This window comes from Mobula birostris, chromosome 16 (assembly GCF_030028105.1).
Source record: "Mobula birostris isolate sMobBir1 chromosome 16, sMobBir1.hap1, whole genome shotgun sequence".
NCBI lineage: Eukaryota > Metazoa > Chordata > Chondrichthyes > Myliobatiformes > Myliobatidae > Mobula > Mobula birostris.
The window spans coordinates 67,967,963-67,995,447 of NC_092385.1; the positions used below are offsets into that span (position 1 = coordinate 67,967,963).

Sequence of the window (27,485 nt, forward strand, 5' to 3'; positions counted from 1 at the left end):
CCACAGAAACCTTGTCAAGAAATATCTGAGAGTACTGGATGTAGCAAAGGCTGTAACACCAGGTAACATCCCAGCTGTAGCTCTGCTCCGAACTAGTCAAATTTCCAGCTGTGTAGTTTTGGTCCAGTTAACCAAATGTGGCATCAAGAAGCCTTGGTATAACTGAAATGAAAGGGTAATAAAGAGAAAACACTCCAACAATTGGAGTCCTAGCTCACAGAAATGAGGATATTTGTGTCTGCTGGAATTCCATCACCATAACCCCAGGACATCACTGTATGAGCTCCTCAGAGCTGTGCCCTATTGCTTTGTTCACCATTTCTCAGTGTACAAAGGCTAAATGCAGACAGATCCAAGCAAAATTCCGGCTCATGCTCTGAAGTGAAAAGCAATAGCTGTCTCCAACAAGTGAGAGACTCACCATCTACTTTTGATGTTTAGTAGAACTGACTGGATCACCGCCATCAATACCCTGTCACCCCTGAGCAGAAACTCAAGTAGTCTAGCCATTTTCCTACCATTGCTGAGTTTAAACCCTGGAAACACTCACCCTACTGCATTACATAAGAATCTTCACCAATAGAACTGCAGCATTTCAAGAAGTTGGCTCATGACTACCATATCAAAGCCAATAAGCGCCTTGTCGGAGATGTCCAGTTTAAAATTAATCGTTAAAAAACATAGGTATCTTAAACACATTAAATAACAGAGCCTGTGATAGTCACATCCAAATAGTGTAAAGACTATTATGTGAAACTTTCAGTTTCCTCATCAGCTCCAAACACAAGAGATTCTGCAGATGCTGGCAATCCTGAGCAACAAAGACAATATTCTGGAGGAACTCAACAGGTCAGGCAGTACCTATGGAGGGGAATAAACTGATGTCATTTCAGACTGAGGTCCTTCATCAGGACTGGAAAGGAAAGGGGGGATAGAATAGGAAAGTGGGGGGAGTGGAAAGAAAACAAGTTGGCAGATGATGGGTGAAGCCAGGTTAAGATAGAGGTGGGTGGGTGAGGGATGGAGAATTAAGTAAGAATCTGGGATGTGATAGGTGGAAAAGGAAAAACATAGAAAATAGGTGCAGGAGTAGGCCATTCGGCCCTTCAAGCCTGCACCGCCATTTATTATGATCATGGCTGATCATCCAACTCAGAACCCTGCACCAGCCTTCCCTCCATACCCCCTGATCCCTGTAGCCACAAGGGCCATATCTAACTCCCTCTTAAATATAGCCAATGAACTGGCCTCAACTGTTTCCTGTGGCAGATAATTCCACAGATTCACCACTCTCTATGTGAAGAAGTTTTTCCTAATCTCGGTCCTAAAAGGCTTCCCCTTTATCCTCAAACTGTGACCCCTCGTTCTGGACTTCCCCAACATCGGGAACAATCTTCCTGCATCTAGCCTGTCCAATCCCTTTAGGATTTTATACGTTTCAATCAGATCCCCCTTCAATCTTCTAAATTCCAACGAGTACAAGCCCAGTTCATCCAGTCTTTCTTCATATGAAAGTCCTGCCATCCCAGGAATCAATCTGGTGAACCTTCTTTGTACTCCCTCTACGGCAAGGATGTTTTCCCTCAGATTAGGGGACCAAAACTGCACACAATACTCCAGGTGTGGTCTCACCAAGGCCTTGTACAACTGCAGTAGTATCTCCCTGCTCCTGTACTCGAATCCTCTCGCTATAAATGCCAGCATACCATTCACCTTCTTCACCACCTGCTGTACCTGCATGCCCACTTTCAATGACTGGTGTATAATGACACCCAGGTCTCGTTGCACCTCCCCTTTTCCTAATCGGCCACTATTCAGATAATAATCTGTTTTCCTATTTTTGCCACCAAAGTGGATAACTTCACATTTATCTACATTAAATTGCATCTGCCATGAATTTGCCCACTCACCCAACCTATCCAAGTCACCCTGCATCCTCTGAGCATCCTCCTCACAGCTAACACTGCCGCCCAGCTTCGTGTCATCCGCAAACTTGGAGATGCTGCATTTAATTCCCTCATCCAAGTCATTAATATATATTGTAAACAACTGGAGTCCCAGCACTGAGCCTTGCGGTACCCCACTAGTCACTGCCTGCCATTCTGAAAAGGTCCCGTTTATTCCCACTCTTTGCTTCCTGTCTGCTAACCAATTCTCTATCCACATCAATACCTTACCCCCAATACCATGTGCTTTAAGTTTGCACACTAATCTCCTGTGTAGGACCTTGTCAAAAGCCTTTTGAAAATCCAAATATACCACATCCACTGGTTCTCCCCTATCTACTCTACTAGTTACATCCTCAAAAAATTCTATGAGATTCGTCAGACATGATTTTCCTTTCACAAATCCATGCTGACTTTGTCTGATGATTTCACCGCTTTCCAAATGTGCTGTTGTCACATCTTTGATAACTGACTCCAGCAGATTCCCCACCACCGACATTAGGCTAACCAGTCTATAATTCCCCGGTTTCTCTCTCCCTCCTTTTTTAAAAAGTGGGGTTACATTAGCAACCCTCCAATCCTCAGGAACTAGTCCAGAATCTAACGAGTTTTGAAAAATTATCACTAATGCATCCACTATTTCTTGGGCTACTTCCTTAAGCACTCTAGGATGCAGACCATCTGGCCCTGGGGATTTATCTGCCTTCAATCCCTTCAATTTACCCAACACCACTTCCCTACTAACATGTATTTCGCTCAGTTCCTCCATCTCACTGGACCCTCTGTCCCCTACTATTTCTGGAAGATTATTTATGTCCTCCTTAGTGAAGACAGAACCAAAGTAATTATTCAATTGGTCTGCCATGTCCTTGCTCCCCATAATCAATTCACCTGTTTCTGTGTGTAGGGGACCTACATTTGTCTTTACCAGTCTTTTCCTTTTTACATATATATAAAAGCTTTTACAGTCAGTTTTTATGTTCCCTGCCAGTTTTCTCTCATAATCTTTTTTCCCCTTCCTAATTAAGCCCTTTGCCCTCCTCTGCTGAACTCTGAATTTCTCCCAGTCCTCAGGTGAGCCACTTTTCCTGGCTAATTTGTATGCTTCTTCTTTGGAATTGATACTATCCCTAATTTCTCTTGTCAGCCACGGGTGCACTACCTTCCTTGATTTATTCTTTTGCCAAACTGGGATGAACAATTGTTGTAGTTCATCCATGCAATCCTTAAATGCTTGCCATTGCATATCCGCCGTCAACCCTGTCACCCCTGAGCAGAAACTCAAGTAGTCTAGCCATTTTCCTACCATTGCTGAGTCTAAACCCTGGAAACACTCACCCTACTGCATTACATAAGAATCTTCACCAATAGAACTGCAGCATTTCAAGGCATAGAAGGAATCTGAAGAAGTCGACGGCAGTGGATCATGGGAGAAAGGGGAGAGGCGGAGCAACAGAGGGAGGTGATAGGTAGGTGAGGAGAAGGGGTAAGAAGCGAACCAGAATGGAGAATGGAAAAGAACAAAGGGGGAGAATGGAGAAATTACTGGAAGTTAGAGAATTTGATGTCTATGCCATCAGGTTGGAGGCTAGCCTATAGGAATATGAGGTGTTGTACCTCCAACCTGAGTTTGGCCGACAGACATGTTGGAACGGAAGGGAACAAGTTTTTAGTAACGTATTTGAATAGCCTTCAAAGAAAAAATAGAATAAACCTTCTGAAGTAGTCATTATTCTCACGTTATAATCTACAATTCACCTCAGAACAGAGATGAGCCTTCAAACCTTCACCAACTAGAGGGAAGATCGGTCAAGGGTTTCACAACTCACCACATTCCCTTGAATATGTATTCACAGATACACACAGGTGACTACCTTTTTGACAACTTTCAGCTGCAGCTGCTGTTCTACCACATCCAACAGAGGTCCTTTACAGCTGGAGTAGAGCATTCGATCTTTAATACCACATTTATACCCTGGCATGGAGTAGATAAATACTGTGGAAATAAAAGTAATAATTTCAATACAGTTAGAAATAATGACCCAGTAGAGATGTGTATGAGATTGGAACTGTTCCATTTCTATAACTAAAGTGGTTAACAATGAGGAATAGACTGCCATTGCATGTCACATTTGACTGTAGTGAATCTGCAGTAATTAAGCCCATGAATGTAGCGGTTAGCATGACGCTATTACAGCTCGGGGTGTCAGAGATCAGAGTTTAATCCTGGTGTAAGGAGTCTGTATGTTTTCCCATGACTGTGTGTGGGTTTTCTCTGGGCACTCCGGTTTCCTCCCACAGTCCAAACGTGTATCAGTTTGTAGGTTAATTGGTCATTGTAAATTTTCCTGTGATTAAGCTAGTATTAAATAGGTGAGTTGGTGGGCGGTACGGCTCATTGTACTGGAGGAGCCTGTTCTATGCTGTATCTCAAAATAAAATATGCATCATTTGCAGGTTTTGATTACGATAATTTGTTACCGCTTTTTAATGTATAAGTAAATGCGCAAGAACATTGCTCTGTGTAATATTAAAGCCACAAAAGAAATCAAAGTTGCCCTGGAATATGTGATGGACAAAATTAATCTACTGACTAAGTGGAGAATGAATTAGGAGCAAAGCAGCAAAACTTTGCAACTAAAGACCTTTTAGATACAAAGCAAGTTTGCAGTGCTGAATTCATTTCCTGTTTCCTTTTCAGGCAACCAGACCAGAGAAAAAACTCGCTGATTTAGCAGAACCAAAATGGATGACTTTCCAAGTATAAAGAGACAAAAGGCTCATTAAACTACCAGAATACTTGCTAAACAGGAATCAGAAAGGAAAGGAGAGGCTGCCCAAGTATAGGCCTTGCTTTGTATATGCTGCTGTGAGAAGCTAACAATAAACAATACAATAAAATCAGCAATAGCCAACTGGCAACACTAAACATTTGTGAACTTACCAACAGACTCTAAATAATCGCCTTCATGTGTATGTTTGTATAGGAAGAAATGGTAACGAGCAGCATTATTGGGGATCCTCTTTGGCAAGTCAAGTATGTCAGTTACATCAGTATGCACCAAGTTAATGGTTTCCTTCTCTATGTCTAGTTTCTGAAATGTGGAGAAGAAAATACAAGGACACAGTTTTGACAGAAGCCAACACTTTTTTATAACTTACAGAAAAATATCTTGTACAAAATACAGCTGAGCAATAAAACTACTTTGTTTCCTTCTTTAGCACTTCTGGTATAAAAATGGAATCATTGAATGATTCAGCTCAAAGCTCATCATACCTGTTTCAGCTCTTTGGAAGAGCCATGTAATTATCCCCACTCTACTGTACTTTACCTATGTCTCTGAAAAATCCTTTCTCTCCCACCTCCCTCAGTCCAACCATCCATGATCTGTTTTTGTTCCATTGACCTTACTGAAAGTTATTGAGGAAAAGGAATATTTCAATTTTCTTTGTTTTGATCATTCAGGTCTGCTGTCACAACGACTGTTACAGAAAACTTTCCCTGCCAAATGCCGGAGAACACACATCATAGTACAATAGTCTCTGTTTTATTTTTTGTACATTATTATTGCACATTGGCATATTATTATTGTGTATATTATTAGTTATTATTATTATTATTATTGCTGTGTCTGTTTTAAATGTTGCTGCTGTAACGTAATAATTTCCCACTCTGGATCAATAAAGTACTTATTATTATTGAGGTGTTTCATTTTCAATGAGAGACTATAACACAGTGAGCATTGGCTCTATATTCCTTTGATTTTGCTGTGTATTAATCAATCACTGTGCCAATAGATGGTCAAACATTTCAATGTGCTTCACAGGAGCTTCATCAGACACAGTTTGCCACTGAGCAACATAAGCGGATGCTGGAAGGCAGAAGCTCTGACAAATAAGGAACTTTCTCTTTCTGAATTATACGTTAAAAATTAAATCAAGTATTTTTCTTATTGCAATTTATTTTGTATATTTTACTGAACTGCTGCTGTAAAACAACAAATTTCGTGACATATGCCAGTAAACTTGATCCTGACTGTCATTTTAAGGAGATATAAAGTCAGGATTCTGCAAGGAAATCCTCGAGTTAAGAGCCCAAACAACTGGGGAGATGGTTAATAATGGTGGAGCTAAAGAAATCAGGAATACAAAGAAATAGAAATTGAGCTCTCCAACATGTTGTAAGGTTGATAAAAAAAATTATAGTTTGAGAGAGTTGAAGTTAAGGAGATGGAATAAGAATGAGAATCCTATCCATAATGACATAACTGTTATTTCTTTGGTTGTAGTTTGTGGGGTGATGGAAAGTTACTATTCTTTTAACAGCTATATGTCCATTCAGCTATTCAGGATTCCCATCCAAGAAGACATGCAGGTGATTTTTTTCCCCTAGGTATGATTTAACCAGTTAAATGTTTTTTTTATAAGAATTTTATGAGAATTTATAAAAGCAAAAAATGCTGGAGATGTACAGCAGGCCAGTTTGCATCCGCAGTTTTGCCCCTTCTCTTTTCAGAGGTTTATTGAACTGCTGCGTACTTCTTCCATTCCATCATTTATCTTCCTTTGGATGTCCATTCTTTTTTAAAAATATATTTCATCAAATTCTAATAACAGTGTAACATCAGCAACAATGAGCAACTCTTCATGGGTGTACCTGTATATGGTGTTAGCTGTTTTGATGGCACTCAACTTATAAATCTCAATTCAAAGTGCTATTGGTATAAATAATGTGACATTGTCCAAAGTTGGAAAGTTCATATTTCAATGAACGATTAAGATATAATAGAGATATATATATACAAAACAGAGAGAGTACAGAGAAGATTTACTAGAATGTTACCTAGGTTTCAGCACCTGAGTTACAGAGAACGGTTGAACAAGTTGGGTCTTTATTCTTTGGAGCGTAGAAGGTTGAGGGGGGGACTTGATAGAGGGATTTAAAATTATGAGGGGGATAGATAGAGTTGACGTAGATAGGCTTTTTCCATTGAGAGTAGGGGAGATTCAAACAAGAGGACATGAGTTGAGAGTTAGGGGGCAAAAGTTGAGGGGTAACACGAGGGGGAACTTCTTTACTCAGAGAGTGGTGGCTGTGTGGAATGAGCCAGTAGAAGTGGTAGAGGCAGGTTCGATATTGTCATTTAAAGTAAAAGTGAATAGGTATATGGACAGGAAGGAATGGAGGGTTATGGGCTGAGTGCAGGTCGGTGGGACGAGGTGAGAGTAAGCGTTCGGCATGGACCAGAAGGGCCGAGACGGCCTGTTTCCGTGCTGTAATTGTTATATGGTTATATTGGGGAAAATTAGGTAGTGAGGAGGAGATATGTCTCTACCAAAGGAGGTGTAAGGCACTCCTTCCCTCTGTTAGCCTCCAGGTCATCCTTGGGCAAGGTGGAGCATGTGCTTATCCCCCTGATGAGGGTCATGTGAAGTCATGGGTGCAGGTGGTGGATGGTCGTATGAGCAGATGGTGCATTTCACAACTCCTGGTTATGTGACCACTGACACCAGGCAGACAATTTCTGAAGAGTATTGATAATGTTTGGGGTCACTCAAGACATTGCCCCAAAGGAGGTACTGGTAAATTACTTATGTAGAAAAATTTGCCAAGAACAATCATGGTCATGGAAAGAGGATGGCTAAAAGGTGATAGGTGAAGCCAGCTGAATGCGAAAGGTAAAAGCCTGAAGAAGGAATCTGATAGGAGAGGAGAATGGACAATTGGAGAAAGGGAAGAAGGAGGGGAGGTGATAGTCAGGTGTGAAGAGGTGTGAGGGCAAAATGGGGAATAGAAGAAAAGGGGAGCAGTAGGGTTTTTTTTAACTGGAAGGAATGGGAATAGGAATCAGAATTAAAATTTTTTGCCACTGGGAAGTTCTACTTTTGGAGGATGGAGTGAAGGTGCTCAACAAAACAGTCCCCCAATTTACAATCGGTCTCCAGTCCTTAAGAATGGTCTTGGTCCGAAACATCGGCACCTGACCTTCTAAGCAGCTCCAGTATTTTGTGTGCGTTGCCAAGAAACTTGCAACCTCTGCTTTAAATACATACAATGACTTGGCCTCCAACAGTCATCTGTGGCAATGAATTCCACAGATTCACCACCCTCTGGCTAAAGAAATCCCATCCACCTATTCTGAGGCTACATCCACACTAGACCGGATAATTTTGAAAACGCCGGTTTTGTGTAAAAACGATAGGCGTCCACACCAGGCATTTTTGAAAATACCTCCATCCACATTAAAACTAGTATTTGGCCGAATCTCCTCCTACTGGACATGCGCAGGGCACACAGAAAACAAGCGAAGAGGAAACGGTATACTTGGTGCACGTTTGTCCAATTACTGACTAGAAAAACTTAAAAGAAAACTGCCAAAGGAAAGACTTGGTGTGCGTTTGTCCGGGAACATTTCCTACAGCCATAATCTCTTCACCGATGAAAGGGATGACAGCTACAACTAAATGCAATAAGAATAAGGCTTGTTACTGGGCAAAAGTGAAATTTGCTGTTACCTCATTTGTTTGCCTATACTTTTGCCATGTCTTTGTGTATTATTTTGCTGTATTTAACATGTGCACTAAAATGAGTTACTGGGCAAAAGTGACAATTGCATCCATTGAATGTTTGCACAAGCAATACATTAATAAAGCACCTTGTTAAATGTATAAAACATGTCTGCATCAGTGTTATCTTGCATTTCCCTACAATGTTACATTAGGCTGCTACACATCTATTGTCAGATATTGTCGTTGTGGTATTGGAGGTTGCGTTCAAGAAAACAATAAAATGCCATGCTGCTGCCACCATTTGTTCCAGCAGGTTATGACAACATTTTTAAAATTAGCCGGTTACCCCATACATACTACAACGCCCAACCAGCATCTTCAGATTTAAACACTCTGGAGAATGTTTTAGAAAAGCTCCATTTTCAGGGGAGGAGGACCAAAACGAAGAGAAAAAGCTTCGGTTACGGATTTAGCCGGTCTAGTGTGGACATAGCCTGAGGCTATGCCCTCTGGTCCTAGACTCACCCACTACAGGAAACATCCTCTCCACACTCACTCTGTCTAGGCCTTTCAATACTTCAAACACGAGGAAATCTGCAGATGCTGGAAATTCAAGCAACACACATCAAAGTTGCTGGTGAACGCTGCAGGCCAAGCAACATCTCTAGGAAGAGGTACAGTCGACATTTTGGGCCGAGACCCTTCGTCAGGACTAACTGAAAGAAGAGCTAGTAAGAGGTTTGAAAGTGGGAGAGGGGGAGATCCAAAATGATAGGAAAAGACAAGAGGGGGAGGGATGAAGCCAAGAGCTGGACAGTTGATTGGCAAAAGCGATATGAGAGGATCATATGAGAGATTTCAATGAGATCTGCCTCAGTCTTCTAAACTCCTGCAAGTAAAAGCCCAGAGCCATCAAAAGATCCTTCTGTATTAACCCTTTCATTACCAGAATCATTCTCGTGAACCTCCTCTGGACAGCCCATCTTTTCTTAGGTAAGGGGCTGAATACTCCAAATGCGGCCTGAACCAAAGCCTCATAAAGCCCCAGCATCACATCCTTGCTTTTATATTCTAGTCCTCTCAAAAAGAATGCTAACATTGCATTTGCTTTCCTTATCACTAACTCAAATGCAAGTTAACCTTTAGGGTATCCTGCACAAGGACTCCCAAGTCCCTTTGCACCTCTGATTTTTAAATTTTCTCCCTGTTTAGAAAATAGTCTACGCCTTTAGTCCTTCTACCAAAGTGCATGACCATATGCTTCCCTAAACTATATTCCCTCTGCTATTCTTTGCCCATTCTCTCAATCTCTCCAAGTCCTACTCCCTGCTTCCTCAACACACCCTGCCGCTCCAACTGTCTTTGTATCAGCTGCAGACTAGGCCACAAAAGCATCAATTTTGTCATCCAAATCGTTGACATATAACATCAATCTGACCTAGTATGAAGTATTGAAGAGGTCTGGCACCATCAGAAATTTCACATGGGACATCAAACTAATATTATGTTTTCTCTTTCAGATGGAAGTTAAAGATCACATGGCCTAGTATCTTAAAAGCAGAGTAACACTTATTCCTCAGTCATTGCCATGGAAAAAGATTAGCTGGCCATTATTGCAAAGTTACATGTGGGATCTTGCTGAGTGCAAACTGTCACATTTCATACTGTACATGGGAGGTTCATTGGCTTTAAGACCTCCTGAGGTTAGGAATTGGTGACTAAAATTAATTTTGTAGATACAATGATTCTATGAAGGTTATCAAAAATGAAAGAATAGTAGAGACAATAGACAATAGGTGGGTTGAACACCTGTAGGAGCAAAACAATTCACAATGACTCACGCAGTGATAGACCCAATGAAATTCTTCAGTGTAGCCCCCATTGCAATGTATGAAATATAACAGCCAGTTTGCATTCAGAAAGAATAGTGGCTTTATGTTAATGCCATGCTCTTCAAATGTAGCAGTATCTTAGAATAAAAATAATCATTGTTAAGAAACATAACTATAATTAAGTTAAAGCATTATACCATACACTGGCTAATTGTTAGCACAGTACACCTATTTTGTTACATGCAAGACACAGCTCTACAATTAACAAAATTAATTCAATCTATAGTGATTAAAATTTAAGCCATGAAAAGAGTATTACATACCAGTTGGATGTAATTTATCTTCTTCTCCTTAAGTAAGAGAATGGCTGTGATGGCATTTTCCTGGATTGGAAATGCAATACCTTGCATTGTCTGCTGTTTACTTTGGACACTGATCTCAGTCTTTACCTACAATGGCCAAACAATAAATTAATGCATAACCATACTGGAGTTAAAATGCACAAGAAATACATAACTGACATATAGATGCAGTTTGAATATACTACAAACATAAAAGCAACATTTTAACAGACAATTTAACACAGTCTGAACCTTATCACATTGCACCTTATTATTTGTTAATTTACTAGTGGTAATACTGCTTTATGTTTTATGCATGTTATATTTACTGTGTTGTCCACCTTGGTCCGGAGGGAAGTTGTTTCGTTTAGCGGTATACAAGTGTACAGTTGAATGACAATAAACTTGAACCTTGAAACAAGCATATAATTCCATAGTTAATTATATAAAATTACTGAAGAACTGTAGGCTGCTGGAGCTGGTGGCTTGGGCAGGTGCATTAACAGTTGGACATTTGGACAAGTATATGGATAAGAAAGGTTTCGAGGCAGAGTTTCCCAAGCTGGGGTGCATGGCATAAATAAGGTTGGTTTAGAGGGATATGATTTGCTGGTCAATGTGGTTAGCATGGACAAGTTGAGCCAAATAGCCTGTTTCCATGCTGCATTAGTCTATCACTTTATGTATCAAGCTTAGGGGCTAATTTGGACAGCTCTCAAAAATATTCTCGAGTTCTCAAAAAGAATTAATTTGTAGTGGAATACAAACTGTGTGCAAAATTGCCCAAGGACAATTTGAAGAAATTAGACAGCACTGATTATGAAGTTTACTGGCCGGCTGTATCAGCTACAAGTTAACATGGAAGCTAGTTCTGATTGCAATACATAATTCCAGTGTACAACTCTTAATGTACATTGTGGCAGATGTTCTGCTACTGAATCTAACCTAGAAAATTATGAAGAATGGCACAAGGCAAAACAGAGAAAACTCTAAAGGGTTGTGGATGCTGCATATGAGGCTTCGATGCAAGAAATTGTGCCTGATGGTCAATGTCACTATTCCCACTGCAGCATAAGCAACCACTACACAAAGCCTGTGTTGTAGTGAACACTCACCGAGCTTCCTAGCATGTTTTCACGAGGGCAGTTGTCATCATGGGCTACAGATTAAAATGTTGAAAGAGACTCCTTAGCAGTCTATCCTCCGACAGCTTAATGGATTGCTGAGGTGACACTCAGCAGCTATTTTATTAGATAGCTCCTCTACCTAATAAAGTGGACACCAAGTGTATGTCCGCAATATTTTGCTACTGGAACAAGGTATTAACAAGGCATTTTTGCCCACAGAATTGCCATTCACTGGATGTTTTTTGTTTTCACACCATTCTCTGTAAACTTTAGAGACAGTTATTGTGAAAATCTCAGCAGTTCAGCTGTTTCTGACATACTCAAACCACCCCATCTAGCACCAACAATCATTTCATTGTCAAAGTCATTTACATCACATTTCTTCTCCATTCTGATGTTTGGTCTGAACAACAAGTGAACCTTTTGACCATATCTGCATGCTTTTATGCATTGAGTTGTCGCCACATGACTGTTTGATTAGATATTTGCATTAACAAACAGGCGTACATGTGTACCTAATAAAGTGGCCACTGAGTGTATAAATGAAGGGCAGGAAAAGATGTGTAGAAGCCAGGAAATGCCTGCACAAGGATCATCTGACTGCTGTTTATAATTTGATGATTTTATTTATACATTAGATTGGGGACATTCATTTTGTGGTGGATTTTATTTCAGCAATGCCTCCAGACGGTACGATTGTAAACTAATCTTATCTAAACATCAAAGCAATAACTCAATTTAAAAATTCTCTTGCTTCCTTTTAAATCTCAATAATCACAGCAAATATTGAACCCTGTTACTTTTTGAGTTATCTACACATCTCTATTTCTTGTCTCCTCAAAATCCCCAATGCAGAATATGTTCCTAAATTTGGACAACTTCTTTATGGATAAGCTGGACACCCTTTCCTTTCTCCTTTTCCTCCTGCTGCCGGTGGCAAAAGCTGCTCTTGTATTTGTAAGGTTATGCAGCTTGCACCGGATAATGATGCACCAACTCAGGGGTCTTCTTGAGCAGTCTAGATAGTGACAATGTTGTTTCTGCATATGAGTCTTCAGTTACATTACCTTCTGTGCAAAAGCATTGTTTCCAATATGTACATGCTGCTCATGTGTGTATGTGCTGTAACATTCACTGAGGTATGTGCCATTTTGTCAGTGGATAGCTTTTCTTGGCATGGTGGCTTGTAAACAGCTAATGTCGACAAGTCCATACAATGTAGGCCATGAGTGCTGGCAGGCCCCCAGAGATCATTCTAGTCACACACCAGAGAGAGAGACATGCAGCAATTCCTTGTAGCCCTGGCATGTAAGACTAGCTCTGGTAAGAATAATTAAGTCAGCTCAATTGGAATAGATTATTTTAGTGATCTCCCTTTTATATGAGAGTTGCGACATGTTGGAGCTATTTCCAGCTTCTATCTTACATCAAAGAAGCCATGAAATTCCTATCACATTCAACTTGATAGCCACTGGCAATATGTTCCTTGCTCTGCAGGTATGGCTCTGAAGAGTATATATATTGTTAATAGAGTTTTAACATTAAAATCTCACACAGTTATCTCTTGGCCTGTCAGCAGCTTGTACTGTTTTACACGTCTTCTGCCCATCCTCCTAGATAGTGGAATGTGTACTCAAACAGCCAAGTCCAGAAGTGACTGATTTACGCAGAAACCTTGAAATCAGCAAAAAAATATAAACGCAGGAATAAAACAGAAAGCACTAGAAATGCTCCTGAGGTTAGTAAGTGAGAGAAAGAGAATCAAAATTCCCACATAGTTTCAGATTTTCTGTTTTACTTCAGGTTTCCAGCATCTATAGTAGTTTGCTTTCAGAATGTTCAGGACCACATTTCCTGCAGAAGTTGACAAATGGAAATAACCGGTAAGAGTACCAAAGATTTGCAGAACTGAAACCACATCTTCATATGGAAAGAGATTCCTGAGGAAGTGGTTGAGGCAGATCCAATAACATCTGAAAGGCATTTGAGCAGTTTTATGGATAGGAAAGATTTAAAGAGATATGGGCTAAATGAAACAGCTGGGCCAAAGGATCTGTTTTCTGCTGATCTTAAACAGCCAGAAGGAATCAACCAGCAACTACCCTACCTGTAGTTAACAATTCTTTTAAATAGTACTGATGGGCTTCCTTCCTACTGCTGGATATAGGTTCAGCTTTTAGATGTTATACAGCATGTTAGATAGAGTAGTAATCTTCAAGTTGGCAGTGGTGGTCTTCATCTGTGCTGCATACGGACAGGCATTATGATTTCCTAACTTGACATACTTCCATCTAATTGTAACTTTGCACACACATGGTGCCTGGCATAGTTTGCTCCAGAAATGTTACAATGACATAAGGAATGCTTAAAAAAAAGTTAATGATCAAAATTTGAAGGTTCTGTCTTAGCTGTGACTCTTGCACATCTCCTTTAACTTACCACATTGTACATTATGCTGATAGATGTATTGTTAAATACATGTTCCCCTTCCTCAAAAACAGGTAAAGTTTGTAGTCGAGCATTCAGCAGTCAAATTTTAAAAAGAAAGCCATGTACACGTAACTTTAAAGAAATGATCTTGTCAAGCTGATAAAGAACTTTATATGGAGGTGCACAGTACACAAAAACAATTGAATCAAACTTTTAAATCATGAGACAGATACCAGCTGGTATATTGTATCCAGGCCAGAAAGGGTATTAAGAAATGGAACAGGTACAGAGATCAACTCTGATCAAAAATATTTCGGGGATATATATAGATGAAGCTCCAAATCAAGAAAGATTTTGACGATTAAGTTGAGAAGAATCTATTTCTGTTGTGTAATTATTGTTGGTGCACGTTTTAGATTGTGCAGGAAATCAATTAATTTTACAATTTATGTGCAAGATTCAACCTAAACTGTAGGACATCATCAAGATTAAAAATGCTTGGAAAGAAGCAATAAGTCAAGTTGTTGTAAAACTGTGAAACAAAGCCTGCAAATCAAAGGATAACAGACACTAAATGCTGGAATAACTCAGCAGGTCAGGCGACATGTATGGAAGGGAATAAACAATTGATGTAAAGGCTGGGAGAGACCTATTGTTTTCAGGCACTAGGAAATTACAATTACTTTCAGGACACAATGGGCTTATGTCAATATTCAGTAATGCCCTTACATCTTGCAAATACTACTAGTACTGCATTGATGAGTTGAGTAAAAGATTATGAAGATATAACAAAAATATACTGACTATAGGATAAATAAAACCATCTTAGACAGAGCGAGGGAGTGAGCGTGAATGTGAGACAGAGTGCATATGTGTATGTGTGCATAATATCTATTTACTGGAAAGCAAATACCAAAAGAAATAAATATGCAGAAATATATGCTTTAAAGGCAGGATGGAAACAAATTTTGAAAGAGGAAGTTCAACTTTTTGCAAAATAAATAATATTAAATGTCAAACATGCTCATTGCACACCTGACAGCTGTTGCTTTCTACATATTTATTTATAGAAAGCTTCCAAGAATGTTAAACTAAATTGTTCAGCTAAGATCCACACAATTTTTTAAAGACTATCAAAAATTATGGTTAAAATATTTGGTACAACTGGGATTAGCAAATGAAATTAGTATAGATGGATGTCTTGGTCAGGATATAACAGTGGTGCCAAAGGGCCTGTTTCTGCACTGTATAACACAATGATTGCATGACTCTCAATTATACAAACTGCCTTTTACTGGCCACATATATAAAAAAACCTTACATAAATATGTTAATTGAAACACTCAATATAAAAATAGAAGGTCCTGTTGTCAATAACTACAACAGTAGACCCTAATTTGTTGCCTGAAAAATGAGCCAGAATCTATATTACTGATTTAGAAAGCTTATGAATTTACTGATCTAATTTTAAAACTGGTACTTACTGTTCTAATAAATAACTTTTGTTTTGTATTACAAGTGCCAAACATAACATATACATTATATTAATACAACCACAATAACCAATTAATTGGACAACCAGATTGAGAATTGGCAACCAGCTTGTGTCATAGCTACACAAGTCATAGAAAGAAACTATTTTAAAAAACATGGTTTAAACACCAAGGGGTTTCATGGTTCAGTGAGAATACATTCTTGTCAGAAGGTTGTGAATCAAGTTGTGCCCCAGAGACATGAGCACAAAATCTAGGTTGACCAGTGGAACACTGAGGGATCCTTATAATGTCCTGAATGTCATCTTTTAGGGCACGATATTAAACTCAAATTACATTTTAAAAAATGGAACTAGTTTGAAGACCAGCACTGAAAAAGATTATAAGGATATAAACAAATTGCTGTTTGCAGTATGATTAAGTTTCTAAATTATAATTATGACTACACTTCAAAATAATTCACAGAGTTTGTTTCAATGTTCTATGAAAGGAAAGTGCACTTGTATACTGCTACAGTGAAATAGAGTGGATGTTTTGCAAAATACAGAATTTTTTTTGAAGGCTAAGATTTGACTAAGAACTGAGTTAAAATGGGATACTAAACTGCGTATTACTGGTGAGCCAAATAAATGAAGGATGCAGGTTATCTCTGCACATAGATAGAGGGCACTAATTTTAAAAGTAATGAGCTTCAATTGAAAGTAGAGATTTCTCAGCAGGAGTTGTGCAAAAGCTATTCCCACTGAATATATCTGGAGCAATTTGTTCAGAAATGCACTGTATTATCTGATTTAGAATTGACTGATATTTGTGAGAACAGATCAATTTTTCCATGATGTTTAATACCAGCTGGAATACAGAAAGCATTCAGTAGAGTTTAAGGAAAATAATCCAAATATTTGAATAATCACATTTGGGCATGAGAGGGAATTTATAAAAAACTTTTAGAAGTTGAAATGAATGTGTACCAGAGTGTACCAGATGTGATTTGGATTGCAAAAGGTTAACTCGTGGGATGAGACAATTGTCCTATCAAGACAGGCTAAATAGGTTGGATCTGCATTCACAATAAAGTCTGCATAAATGATCTGGTTCAACTATAAATAAGGACTCAGGGCTGAGACAGCTCAGTCTGTGTTGAGTAGGGAAAACAATGCCTAATCCTACTTTCACTTTTTCTGCTCCAGTTACTTGCTACTTTTGCCTCTTCATTTAAAAACTATCATTATGTTCTATATAATTCAATTAATCAAATACCATCTTATAAATTTAACTTTATCATGGGAAATGCAAAGGTGATTGAACAGGAGATATGTGTATATCTGAATTACCATAAGATGCAAAATCATAAAATCAGATTATTTTTAAAGTAAAGAAAAATCTAAAATTTTCACCTCAGTGTTGAACTGATCAGTGAATAGTGTTATATTATTCAGTAAGCAATTTAGTTTGCTTTAATTATCAACAGTGCTTAAGATCTCTTTAATGAAACTGGAGACAACAAACAGATACAGAAATGAAGACGAAGAACTGAAGGCCTACCATTGTGCTGCTAGACTCCTGAAAGCATGTGGAAGAGGCAGGAAATGCAGCAGAAAGTGAAAACATGATAGTAAAGGTCTGTAATAATCAGATACTGAAAATCTCATTGTTTTAGTTGCATCAACTGTCCACAGATGAAGTGGCAATAATGATACCTTATCAGCTGCTTTTGTTAGCAGCATGAAGTGAATCTGAACCAAAATCAAGTTGAAACAAGTTCAAATATGACCTTGAACATCACTTCTGAAGATGAAAGATGTTTTGAATCATATTATATATATTTATATCCTGATGAGACTTAACTGACCACCCTCACAGGTGAACTTTGTTTCAACATGATTTGGCAAGCTCACGAACTCCATGAACTTCTTATGCAGTTTAGATGTTAATTATATAGACAACAAAAATTAACTACAAATGGTTGAAATTCATTTCCAATTCGCAAATAGTATCCTGGCTCTTTTGATGTAACTTTTACAGGATATGATCAAATATCTACTTATAGACAAGTACATTTAAGCCAAAATATGTAACTAAAACTATACTAGCTTGATTGTAACAGTATTTAGAGTAAATATCAGGTGAGATTCTAAAACTTCATGAACTCTGAATGAGAACAAAAGATGAACACTTTTAATCAAATATACTTCATTGAAATTATATTCCAGTTCCGGTTTAAGATGGCACTGGCGAAGCAAAGCAACAACTTGCTGGCAGCAAAAACTACTTAATTACTTTATTAATAACACCGTACTTCGAAAGTGATCCAAATCTTGAAAATGATCCAAAGCAATCAATAACCTGCAACTTTCCTTTTGGAGTTGAGCTTTTGAACCACCTGTATGACCTGGCACTTTTGCCTTGTGAACTGAAGTCTGGAAGGTGTAGGACAGTTGCAGTGTGGTGTGAATGTGCAGTGTGATCTCTTGGGTTCTGTAGCTGTCTGTAAGGAGACGAACTTATACAAACTTTGATAATAAATGTACTTTGAACTTTGAATAATTTGGAATCACATGATAGTGACATCCTGTGATAGACTGAATGCTGCAATCAAATGTGTCCTTGTTGATGTAATCATTTCATTTCAATGTACTATGTCTAAGAAAGGAAAAGAAAAAACAAAATGGTAAAAATTACTTTAATTTTATGTATTTTATTGTGTAGAGACATTTGGAGATGTGGCCAGGTTGAAGGTGAATACAATACACATTTGTCAACATTACACACGACATCATAATAAATGTGAAGGTCATCAAAGTGACAACTTGTGCCATTCTGATAAACATTCTACTGTAAATTTGTGTACACCTTTAAACACTCCACTCCGATGTACTGAAATACATACACTTTGCCCAAAAGGCCTATTTTCAAAATTACAACATTCAAAACATGCAACTTCCTGATAACTTGAATCTCACAGAAACATTCAGAGAAAATGGAAAGACAGTTATGTAACTGCCATGGAAAACAACTTGAAAAATCATGAAGGGAGGCTCAGGATCAGTGGGAAGATGTGCAGAAGTGAAAAACTGAACTGTTAAAATTCCCACAAGCATATTTTTGTAAAATAATTCTCCAGACACTGCTTTTTGTGCTAATAAAGCATTTTTGTCAAAAGGAAAAACATTTTCTCACTTTATTCAGCTTTTTAAAAACAGGTGATTGATAGATATTGTTCATCAAATGTGTTCTGTTCTCTGGAGGAAAATCAGCATATGCTTACTTTTAAAATATAATCCAATCCAAAATTAATACAGTTGTCATTTTGTGATGATGTTGCAAGTGACATTATGAAAACTGGCCTCACAGTACACATAAGTTTCCCCATAAATTTACAAGTCTTATTTATTCTTAATACCACACAGAAAGTCATGACGAAGATTAGATATTAAATCCAATTCACACCAATCCAGAGGGCGTGAAAGTAAAAATGAAAATGAAGAAATTAACGTAATAAGAATTCTTATGGTCATTGTTCAACTTAAAATTGAAAGTTTAGTTCTTGCTATAGTATATATTGTGCAGAGGTGAACATACCAGTTAAACATCCACTTGCTACTCCAGTATACCTCGGGCAATTCAGTACCTACATTCACACAGGTTGTTGGATTGTGATGTGGGAGGTTATAGCATGAGATCCCTCCTTGGGAAAGGAGTAATGTACCTCGTATGGGAGGTACAGCATGAGATCCCTCCTCAGCAAAGGAATAATGTATTCCTGGAATAAAATGCTGCAACAATTTTGAATTTAAATACCGTATATCAATTCAGGGACAGGCTTATACAGTCCACATTTTATATCTATTTAGAAAACCCTATAAAATAAGGATATTGCAACCATATCTTTGATGGATGATGCAAAAAGCAGGGTGATCTCAGTAGTTCAGTTTTGTTTTTAAATTGACTTTACACGATGTAACACAAGCGATGGAGGTCAACCTCATTTTTGATAGCAAAACATCCTTTGTATTTTTCTTATTAATATTAAAAAGGTTTGGCAACTGACAGAAGCGTATTTCACCACAATGCAGTCAGGACAACTACAGAATGTAAAATAAATTTTAACATGAGAAATAGGGAGAAAAACTCATAGACACATGCACACACATACACACACAAATGAAACTTACTGAATTTACATCAAACATCTCAAAATTGTCTCTGATTTGTGTGTTTTGGGCACTTAGCAACTGTTCTGTGTTGATCAGGTGAGTAGTTTTACAACCTTGCAGAAACCAGCTTCACTATAAAAGGGGATTATACTGATAATATTATATTGTACTAGCTTGCAGCAGGATGCAAGTAGGCTGCTGAAATGGGCAGATGCATGGCAGAAGAATTGTAATGCAGGAAATATACATTAATTTTTGTACAAAGAATGTGGAATATAAAGGACACTTTATTTATTTTATCTTAGAGATACAGGATGACAACAAGTCCTTCTGGTCCAACTAGCCTGTGCTGCCCAATTATACACATATGACCAATTAACCTACTAACCTGCACTTCTGTAGAATGTGGGAGGAAACCCATGCAGTCACAGGGAGAACATACAAACTTCTTGCAGACAGTGGCCGCTGCTGCTGTAATAGCGTAACACTAACCACTATGCTATGCTGTTACTCTAAAAAAAAATCCTTTTCTGTAAGAGTTGTATGATCAGAGTGACAGGACTAGCTGAGAAAGCAGACAGAATTCTGAACTTTATTATTCAAAATAATGAGGATAAAACCTTTATAACACATATTGCCAGGTCACTTTGGTTCTGCACTCCCTACAGAACATATTGTCTTTCTTCATTTTTCCTACCAAAATGCATCAACTCACATTTCTTTGCATTATGTCTCATCTGTGTTCGGTTCTAGTAGCCACATTGTAAGAAGACTGAGAGAGTCAAGAAAATTTATGAAAATGACTACTGGGACAATATACTACAGTAAAAGGGAAAAAACTGGTTAGGCTTGTGGCTGTTATCTTTAGAGAAGAGAAAAGGGAGAGGAAATTTTATTGAAGTATATATAAAATTGAAAGGGCTGGATGGAGAAAGCTGTTTCCTTTGTTAAAGGGTTGAGGGTAATAGTTCAGAAATGAAATAAACGAAGAAGAGAATTAAGATTGACATATGAAAAAATACTTTTATCCAGTGCTTGGCTGTTATTTGGAACGCATTACCTACACATATAGTGCATAAAAGTTCTATTGTGGCTTGTAAGAAGCAATTGGATAAATATTTCACGGGAAAGAACTGGAGAGTTGCTCTATAGTGAGCCAGTTGGAATATGATGGGCTCCATGACTTCCTTTTGTGTTGTGTATTCCAAATGACTGCAACGGTCCGATTTAGGCCACAGGCAATTTTATAACGCAAATTTGGGTTCCATGAGGTGCACAAGAACTTGAATGCTGTTTTAATTTGGCTTAAAGGAGACAGGGATATCAAACTCACAGGAATATTTATGTTGCTGAAACATTTTACCCATTAGAAATATTATACTGTAGATGCAACTTTCATGGCTACTCTTTCATTATTTTGCAGTGAAATTCAGGTAGGTACAAACTAGAGAATTCAAGTGCTATCAGTTATACACAATCTTAGCAGGATGTACAAATTGTACTGGATAATGATTCAACCAAATTTAAAGCTATTGTAAATGGCAGTCATTTCAAAACAAAATAATCAGACAACTGTCATCATATGTGGACTGATAATAAACATATTGAATCCTTTAGATTCAGAGATTCTAGTCTGAATTTACAGGAGAAGAACCTATACACTCTTCCAGACCTATAGTCAAATAAGTTTCTGACTGACACACAAGAATTTAAGCATGCTTCAAATTTTCATTTCAAAAGTCACTGCATTTTTTTCATGCAACACAGCACCAAATGATGTTGGTTATTGTTTTAAGTGTGTTTAAAAAAATTATTAAGGGGAGGTACTACTTTGCAGGATAGCTTTGGAGCAGACTATGTTTCTGGACAGTGAAAACTGAACAGTCTCCACTTGGCTGTGGAAAACTTAATGACTGCTCTGCCAATGAAGGTGACTGCTGTAGTGAACAGCTACACTTGCAAATGCATTTTCTTGATTTCTACCTTACGTGTCATTTGTGGTGACCACATATGGCAACTTACGAGACAACTTACCACTTCTACAATGGTCCTTTCTGATATCACACCCAGTAAAATGTTGTACTGTATTGTACCCTGGCACTTTAATATGTGAAATTCAAAGCTTTTTCAAGTTCACCCCAAAAGGACACAATGCAAGGCAAACAATGGGAGAAATTTAAAGTACTTACCTGAATCATCTTACCCTGAAAGAGACAATAATGTCAACCCACTGCAGCAAAAATTGGGTTAAAAGCAGGCTTTTCACCTCATAGAAAAGAACTCTGGTGATTTTGAGATCTAAGTATTCTCAATGTGGCGTTATGAAATGAATTATCGAATTGGATGGCCATTAAATATTTAACATTAGTACAATAATCTGCATTAATTGTAAAACTGATGAATGTATAAAGTAATATTTCATTTAGATGCTGTCTATTTAACTGAATGTCTGGCATTTTTTTCCAGTGATAGTTTTAGGTGCCAGAGGATCATCTCTTCCATATTATTAAGCACCATTCTTGGTAATAATAGAGCTCTGTACCCGTTCACTTTCATTCAGTATGAATTGACACAGACATTTCCTCTGTAGAACACATTATTTGAATCCAATCGGCCATTACCTCTATCTCTCATTCTCCCTCATGATGGAGGTCTGTTAATTTTTCACCTGGAGGAATCATAGCTGCAAGTGTACAATCTTGGTGCAAGATATTGTTTGGTTCTTGCTGAATGTTAGCAATTCACAACTGAGATAGAGAAGAAATTTCCTCACCTATCCAACAGAGATGTGGAGGGTTATTTGTGATCTTCCAGGAAGAAATGGATTCTTAAATATCAAGGGGATAGGGAGTTAGTTGAGGAAATTAGTTCTGTGGAAGAAAGATCACCTTTGTTCTTACTGAATGATTTATCAGGCACAAGGAGTGAAATGGTCCACTCCTGCTTCTATGCTGCTTCAATTTTCAATTAGACAAAATATAAAAGAAAGGATTGTGACTACTCCAAGAATTAAAAAAAAAGAGATAATACATCTGTCTTTAAGATATAAATAAAATGGCAGTGCCACAATCTGTAAATCAAATCAAGACCATTTTCTTGTCAGAATTCACTTAAGCAGACATCCATAACTTGGTCAAAGTCTATTCAGAATAAGTAAACTGACATTCTTTTACAATGAGCACAATGTGGGAAAATACCATCAATTAAGAGAATGGATTGTGATACAGTATTGATGTTTTTATTACCTCATTAATCTTAATCTGCTTTAGTTCCTCCTCAGCTGCAGTAAGTGGTGCTGGTCCCAAGCGGGATTGGACGTGTTTCTGGTAACCACCTAAACAAATGTCCTCCTATTGAGAGAAGCATATCATGGTGTTCAACAGCAGCACTGAATACATTTACATGGAGCATTGCTACAAGAAAGCAGCATCCATCATCAAATACCTCACAACCGAGACCATGCTATCTTCTTGCTATTACCATCAGGCACGAGGTACCACACCTCCAGGTTCAGGAATACTTATTATCCTAAACCCATAAGACATAGGAGCAGAATCAGGCCATTCAGCCCATCGAGTTTCCTCTGACACTTTATCATGGCTGATCCCACATCCCACTCAACCCAATACACCTGCCTTCTCACCATATCCCATGATGCCCTGACCAACCAGGAAACTATCAACTTCCGCTTTAAACTTACCCATGGACTTGGCCTCCATCCACCAGAATCCACCACTCTCTGGCTAAAAAATTCCTCCTTACCGCTGTTCTAAAAGGTCGCCCCTCAATTTTGAGGCTGTGCCGTCTAGTTCTTTACCCTAATTCCAGTGAGTACCAGCCCAAAGCTGCCAAATGCTCCACATGTTAACCCCTTCGTTCCCAGAATCATCCTCATGAACCTCCTCTGGCCTCTCTCCAATGACAACACATTCTTTCTGAGATACAGGGCTAAAATCTGTTGGCAATACTCCAAGTGCGGCCTGACTAGTGTCTTATGAAGTGTCAGCATTATCTCCTTGCTTTTATACTCTATTCCCTTGAAATAAATGCCAACATTTGCCTTCTTTACCACAGACTCAACCTGTAAATTAACCTCCTGGGAGTCTTGCACAATGATTCCTAAATCCCTCTGCACCTCTGAGGTTTGAACCTTTTCCCCATTTAGACAATAGTCTGCACTACTGTTCCTTTTATTATCATACATTTCCCAAAACTGTATTCCATTTACTACTTTTTTGCCCAATCTTCCAATTTATCTACATCCTGCTGCATGTGCATTGCTTCCTCAGCACTACCTACCCCTCAATCTACCTTTGTACCATCCACAAACTTTACCACAAAGCCATCAATTCCATTATCTAAATCACTGACAAACAATGTGAAAAGTAGCGGTTCCAATACTGACCCCTGAGGAACACCACTAGTCACTGGCAGTCAACCAGAAAAGGGCCCTTTATTCCCACTTGCAGCTTCCTCCCTGTCAGCCATTCCTCTATCCATGCCAGCATCTTTCCTGTAACACCACAGGATTTTATCTTGTTAAGTAGCCTCATATGTGGTACCTTATCAAACGCCTTTTAAAAATCCAAGTAAATGACATCCACTGCCTCTCTCCTTTGTCCACCCTGCTTTTTACTTCCTCGAAGAACTTTAACAGATTTGTCAGGCAAGATTTTCTTTTACAGAAACCATGCTGACTTTGCCTTATTTTTATCAGTAGTCTCCAAGTACCCTGGGCCATCAAGCTCCTGAACCAGCGTTGATAACTTCAATCATCACTACTCTGAACTGCTTCTACAACCTACAGACTAACTTTCAAGCCATACACATCAAAGTTGTTGGTGGACGCAGCAGGCCAGGCAGCATCTCTAGGAAGAGGTACAGTCGACGTTTAAAGGCCGAGACCCTCCGTCAGGACTAACTGAAGGAAGAGCTAGTAAAAGATTTGAAAGTGGGAGGGGGAGGGAGAGATCCAAAATGATAGGACCTCCTGACTCCTATTTTATTTCTTTTTTTATTCCAGTAAACACCTGTAAGAAAATGAATCTCAATGTATTTTGATAATAAGTTTATTCTCAACTTTTTGAACTTTTAATTTTGGGCTTGCTGAAATCAAAGGTGCCATAACTGATATGACAGCAGGTTGAATTCTGTGCTATCACACCAGTTTCATACCAGAGTAAGCAACAGTGCTGGTGGAATTATCTCTGCTCAGAGAAACAGCAATACCATCTAGTCAATTGCATGAGAATTTGCAGGTATACATGAAACTCTGGAAATGTTATATTTAAAAACGCAGTCACCAGAGAAATGAGCAAATTTTTATAGTTAATATGAGAGTACTATTAAAGGCCTACAGAAACAAACCAGAAGGGATGATATGTTAGAAGGATAAATAGATGAGGCCATGTGGTTTGATCCAAAGACCAAAATAAAAGGAAGATCACAATTTTAGGAGTGTACTATAGACCTCCTACCATCCAAGGGAGAAGGAAGGTCAAATCTCCAGCAAGTTTTTGACTGTGGGAAAAGCATTAAGTTATTTTAATAACTCCAATAATAACTGAGATTGTCAATATAAAAGGATGGACACTTTAATCAGTATATCACAATTCCTATAAGGGAAGGGGGGAATTATGATTAGGTTTCAGGATTAAAATTGGGAAGGTGAAAAGTGTACCTGCATGGTGTTGAACATAATTCAATGATTTTTTAGCACAGGTATGGGAAAGGACAGTGCTAATAGTGGCCCTGAACTAGGGGAAGTGATTCCTCAAAAATGCACTAGAAAGAGCTAGGTGAAGGTAAGCTAGTCCCAGGATAATGAGAACATTTAGAAAGGAGATACAAAGGGCTTGGAATAAACAGGCTCCTACCAAAAAAGAGGGAGAACTTGTGAAAGATAAGGTACAAAGGCCAAAATGAGGTTTAATCATTAAAAGTTTAATACTGTAGAAAACCTAGACATTTAGAATGTGTAGGAGTGAAAGTCAACAGGGAATTATGAAAACTAGGAGAATATAATATAGGTAATATAAAATTAAACCAAAATTGCAATAATATTTTGCGGGCATATAAAGTGCAAGCCAATATCTAAGGAAATAGTAGGTCCTATTTTTTGATTAGTATAAACTTGATGGGCTGAATGGGCATCTGTACCTTAATTTTTTTATGATTTAAAAAAGGATGGATAAAGAAATATAGCTGTCAAGGCAATACAGACAAAATGTTGGAGGAACTTAGCAAGTCAGGTAGCATCTTTGGAAATGAATAAACAGTAGACGTTTCGGGCTGGGACCCTTCATCAGGACTGGAAAGGAGGGAAGAAGACACCAGAACGAAAAGGAGGGTGGAGGGGGAAGGAGGAAAAGTTAGAAGGTGACAGATGAAGCTCGGTGTCTGAGGAAGGGGGGGATAAAGTAAGAAGATGGAAGAGGATAGGTGGGAAAAGCAAAGGGCTGGAGAAGGACTGATGTGAGCAGAGTGGACCATGTGAGAAAGGGAAGGAAGAGGGGCACCGGGGAGGTGATAGGCAACTGAGAAGAGGTAACCAGCCAGAATGAGGAATAGAAGAAGAGGGAAGGGGAAAGTAAAAAAAAATTGAAAAAATAATAGCTGCCAATAGTAGGGTTTCAAATATCTGGGTTAGTTAAGACCTCTGGATTACTCGTTTGATTAAATTAACTCCTGAATCACCACCTCAGGTGTTGAATTGTCAGGGAATACATTTTTTCTGTCTCTGGAATCCAGGAGAACCGAGCATAATTTCGTAATTCTATCCAAGGTAACAAATTATCAGTAAACAGATGGTGGGATATGCACATTGTCTGTATTTACCATAGAACCATAGAAACTACAGCACAGAAACAGGCCCTTTGGCCCTTCTTGGCTGTGCTGAACCATTTTCTGCCTAGTCCCACTGACCTGTTCAATTAAAATAAACAGTTTCTGTATTGTTTTTAAGGATAGCTGGTGTTCATTGGTGTTGTACCTTTATTGTTCCAAACAACTCATCTTTAATGTGTCCTCCGCCAAACTCTTTTTTCACAGTCGCCCTAGTTGCTGCATATAACATCTTTTGTCTGACCTGTGTAAAATACAAGAAGATTAGAGTACGCACATAACCTGGAAAAGGATAGACATGAAGACTGGGATTAAAATGGAGTCTTAATACTCAGTTTCAGAGAGACCATGAAATTCAATAACACAGGCAATATAGGGATTAGCTATGATAGACAGATTGGGCAATTATACTATGAGGTTTGTTGATGGACAAACTATTCATAGTTCTTGGAGAATGCACTTCCAAATAAGATACGAAAACTCCACATGAATAGTAAACCACAACATAATCTCATAAGAGTCTAATATTTAAAGATTAACAGATGAGGGCTATAATTCTGCAAAAATAGATTAACAAGAATAAAACTGGGGTTGCTTAGCAAAAAACTGGCAAAGATATAATATTTGAGTAAACTAGTAAGAAATAGAAAAGACTCTAAGAGCTTCTAGAACAGTGTATGTAAGAGAGTATCATGTCCTTAGAGGCAAAGGCAGAAGAATTTATATTGAGGAAAAAAGGAATAGCTATTGCACTGTATGTATGTTTTTCATCTATCCTCAGAAAACCCAGTACGTGGTTTCACATGACT

At 38.3% G+C, this 27,485-nt stretch overlaps 1 protein-coding gene across 3 annotated transcripts in view; it reads right to left on the minus strand.

Moving 5' to 3' along the window:
* The window catches only part of twf2 (twinfilin-2), a 174,112-nt gene that overhangs the window by 16,701 nt on the left and 129,926 nt on the right, over positions 1-27,485 (minus strand). For 2 of the 3 annotated variants that reach the window (XM_072280795.1, XM_072280797.1), the window contains 6 exons: positions 26,825-26,920; positions 23,079-23,183; positions 22,023-22,037; positions 10,612-10,737; positions 4,891-5,041; positions 3,821-3,942 (listed from right to left, as the gene is read on the minus strand). In XM_072280795.1, coding sequence (XP_072136896.1) covers positions 3,821-3,942; positions 4,891-5,041; positions 10,612-10,737; positions 22,023-22,037; positions 23,079-23,183; positions 26,825-26,920 — 615 coding nt within the window. The remainder of the gene's footprint in view (positions 1-3,820; positions 3,943-4,890; positions 5,042-10,611; positions 10,738-22,022; positions 22,038-23,078; positions 23,184-26,824; positions 26,921-27,485) is intronic. The other variant, XM_072280796.1, reaches the window with a different exon arrangement.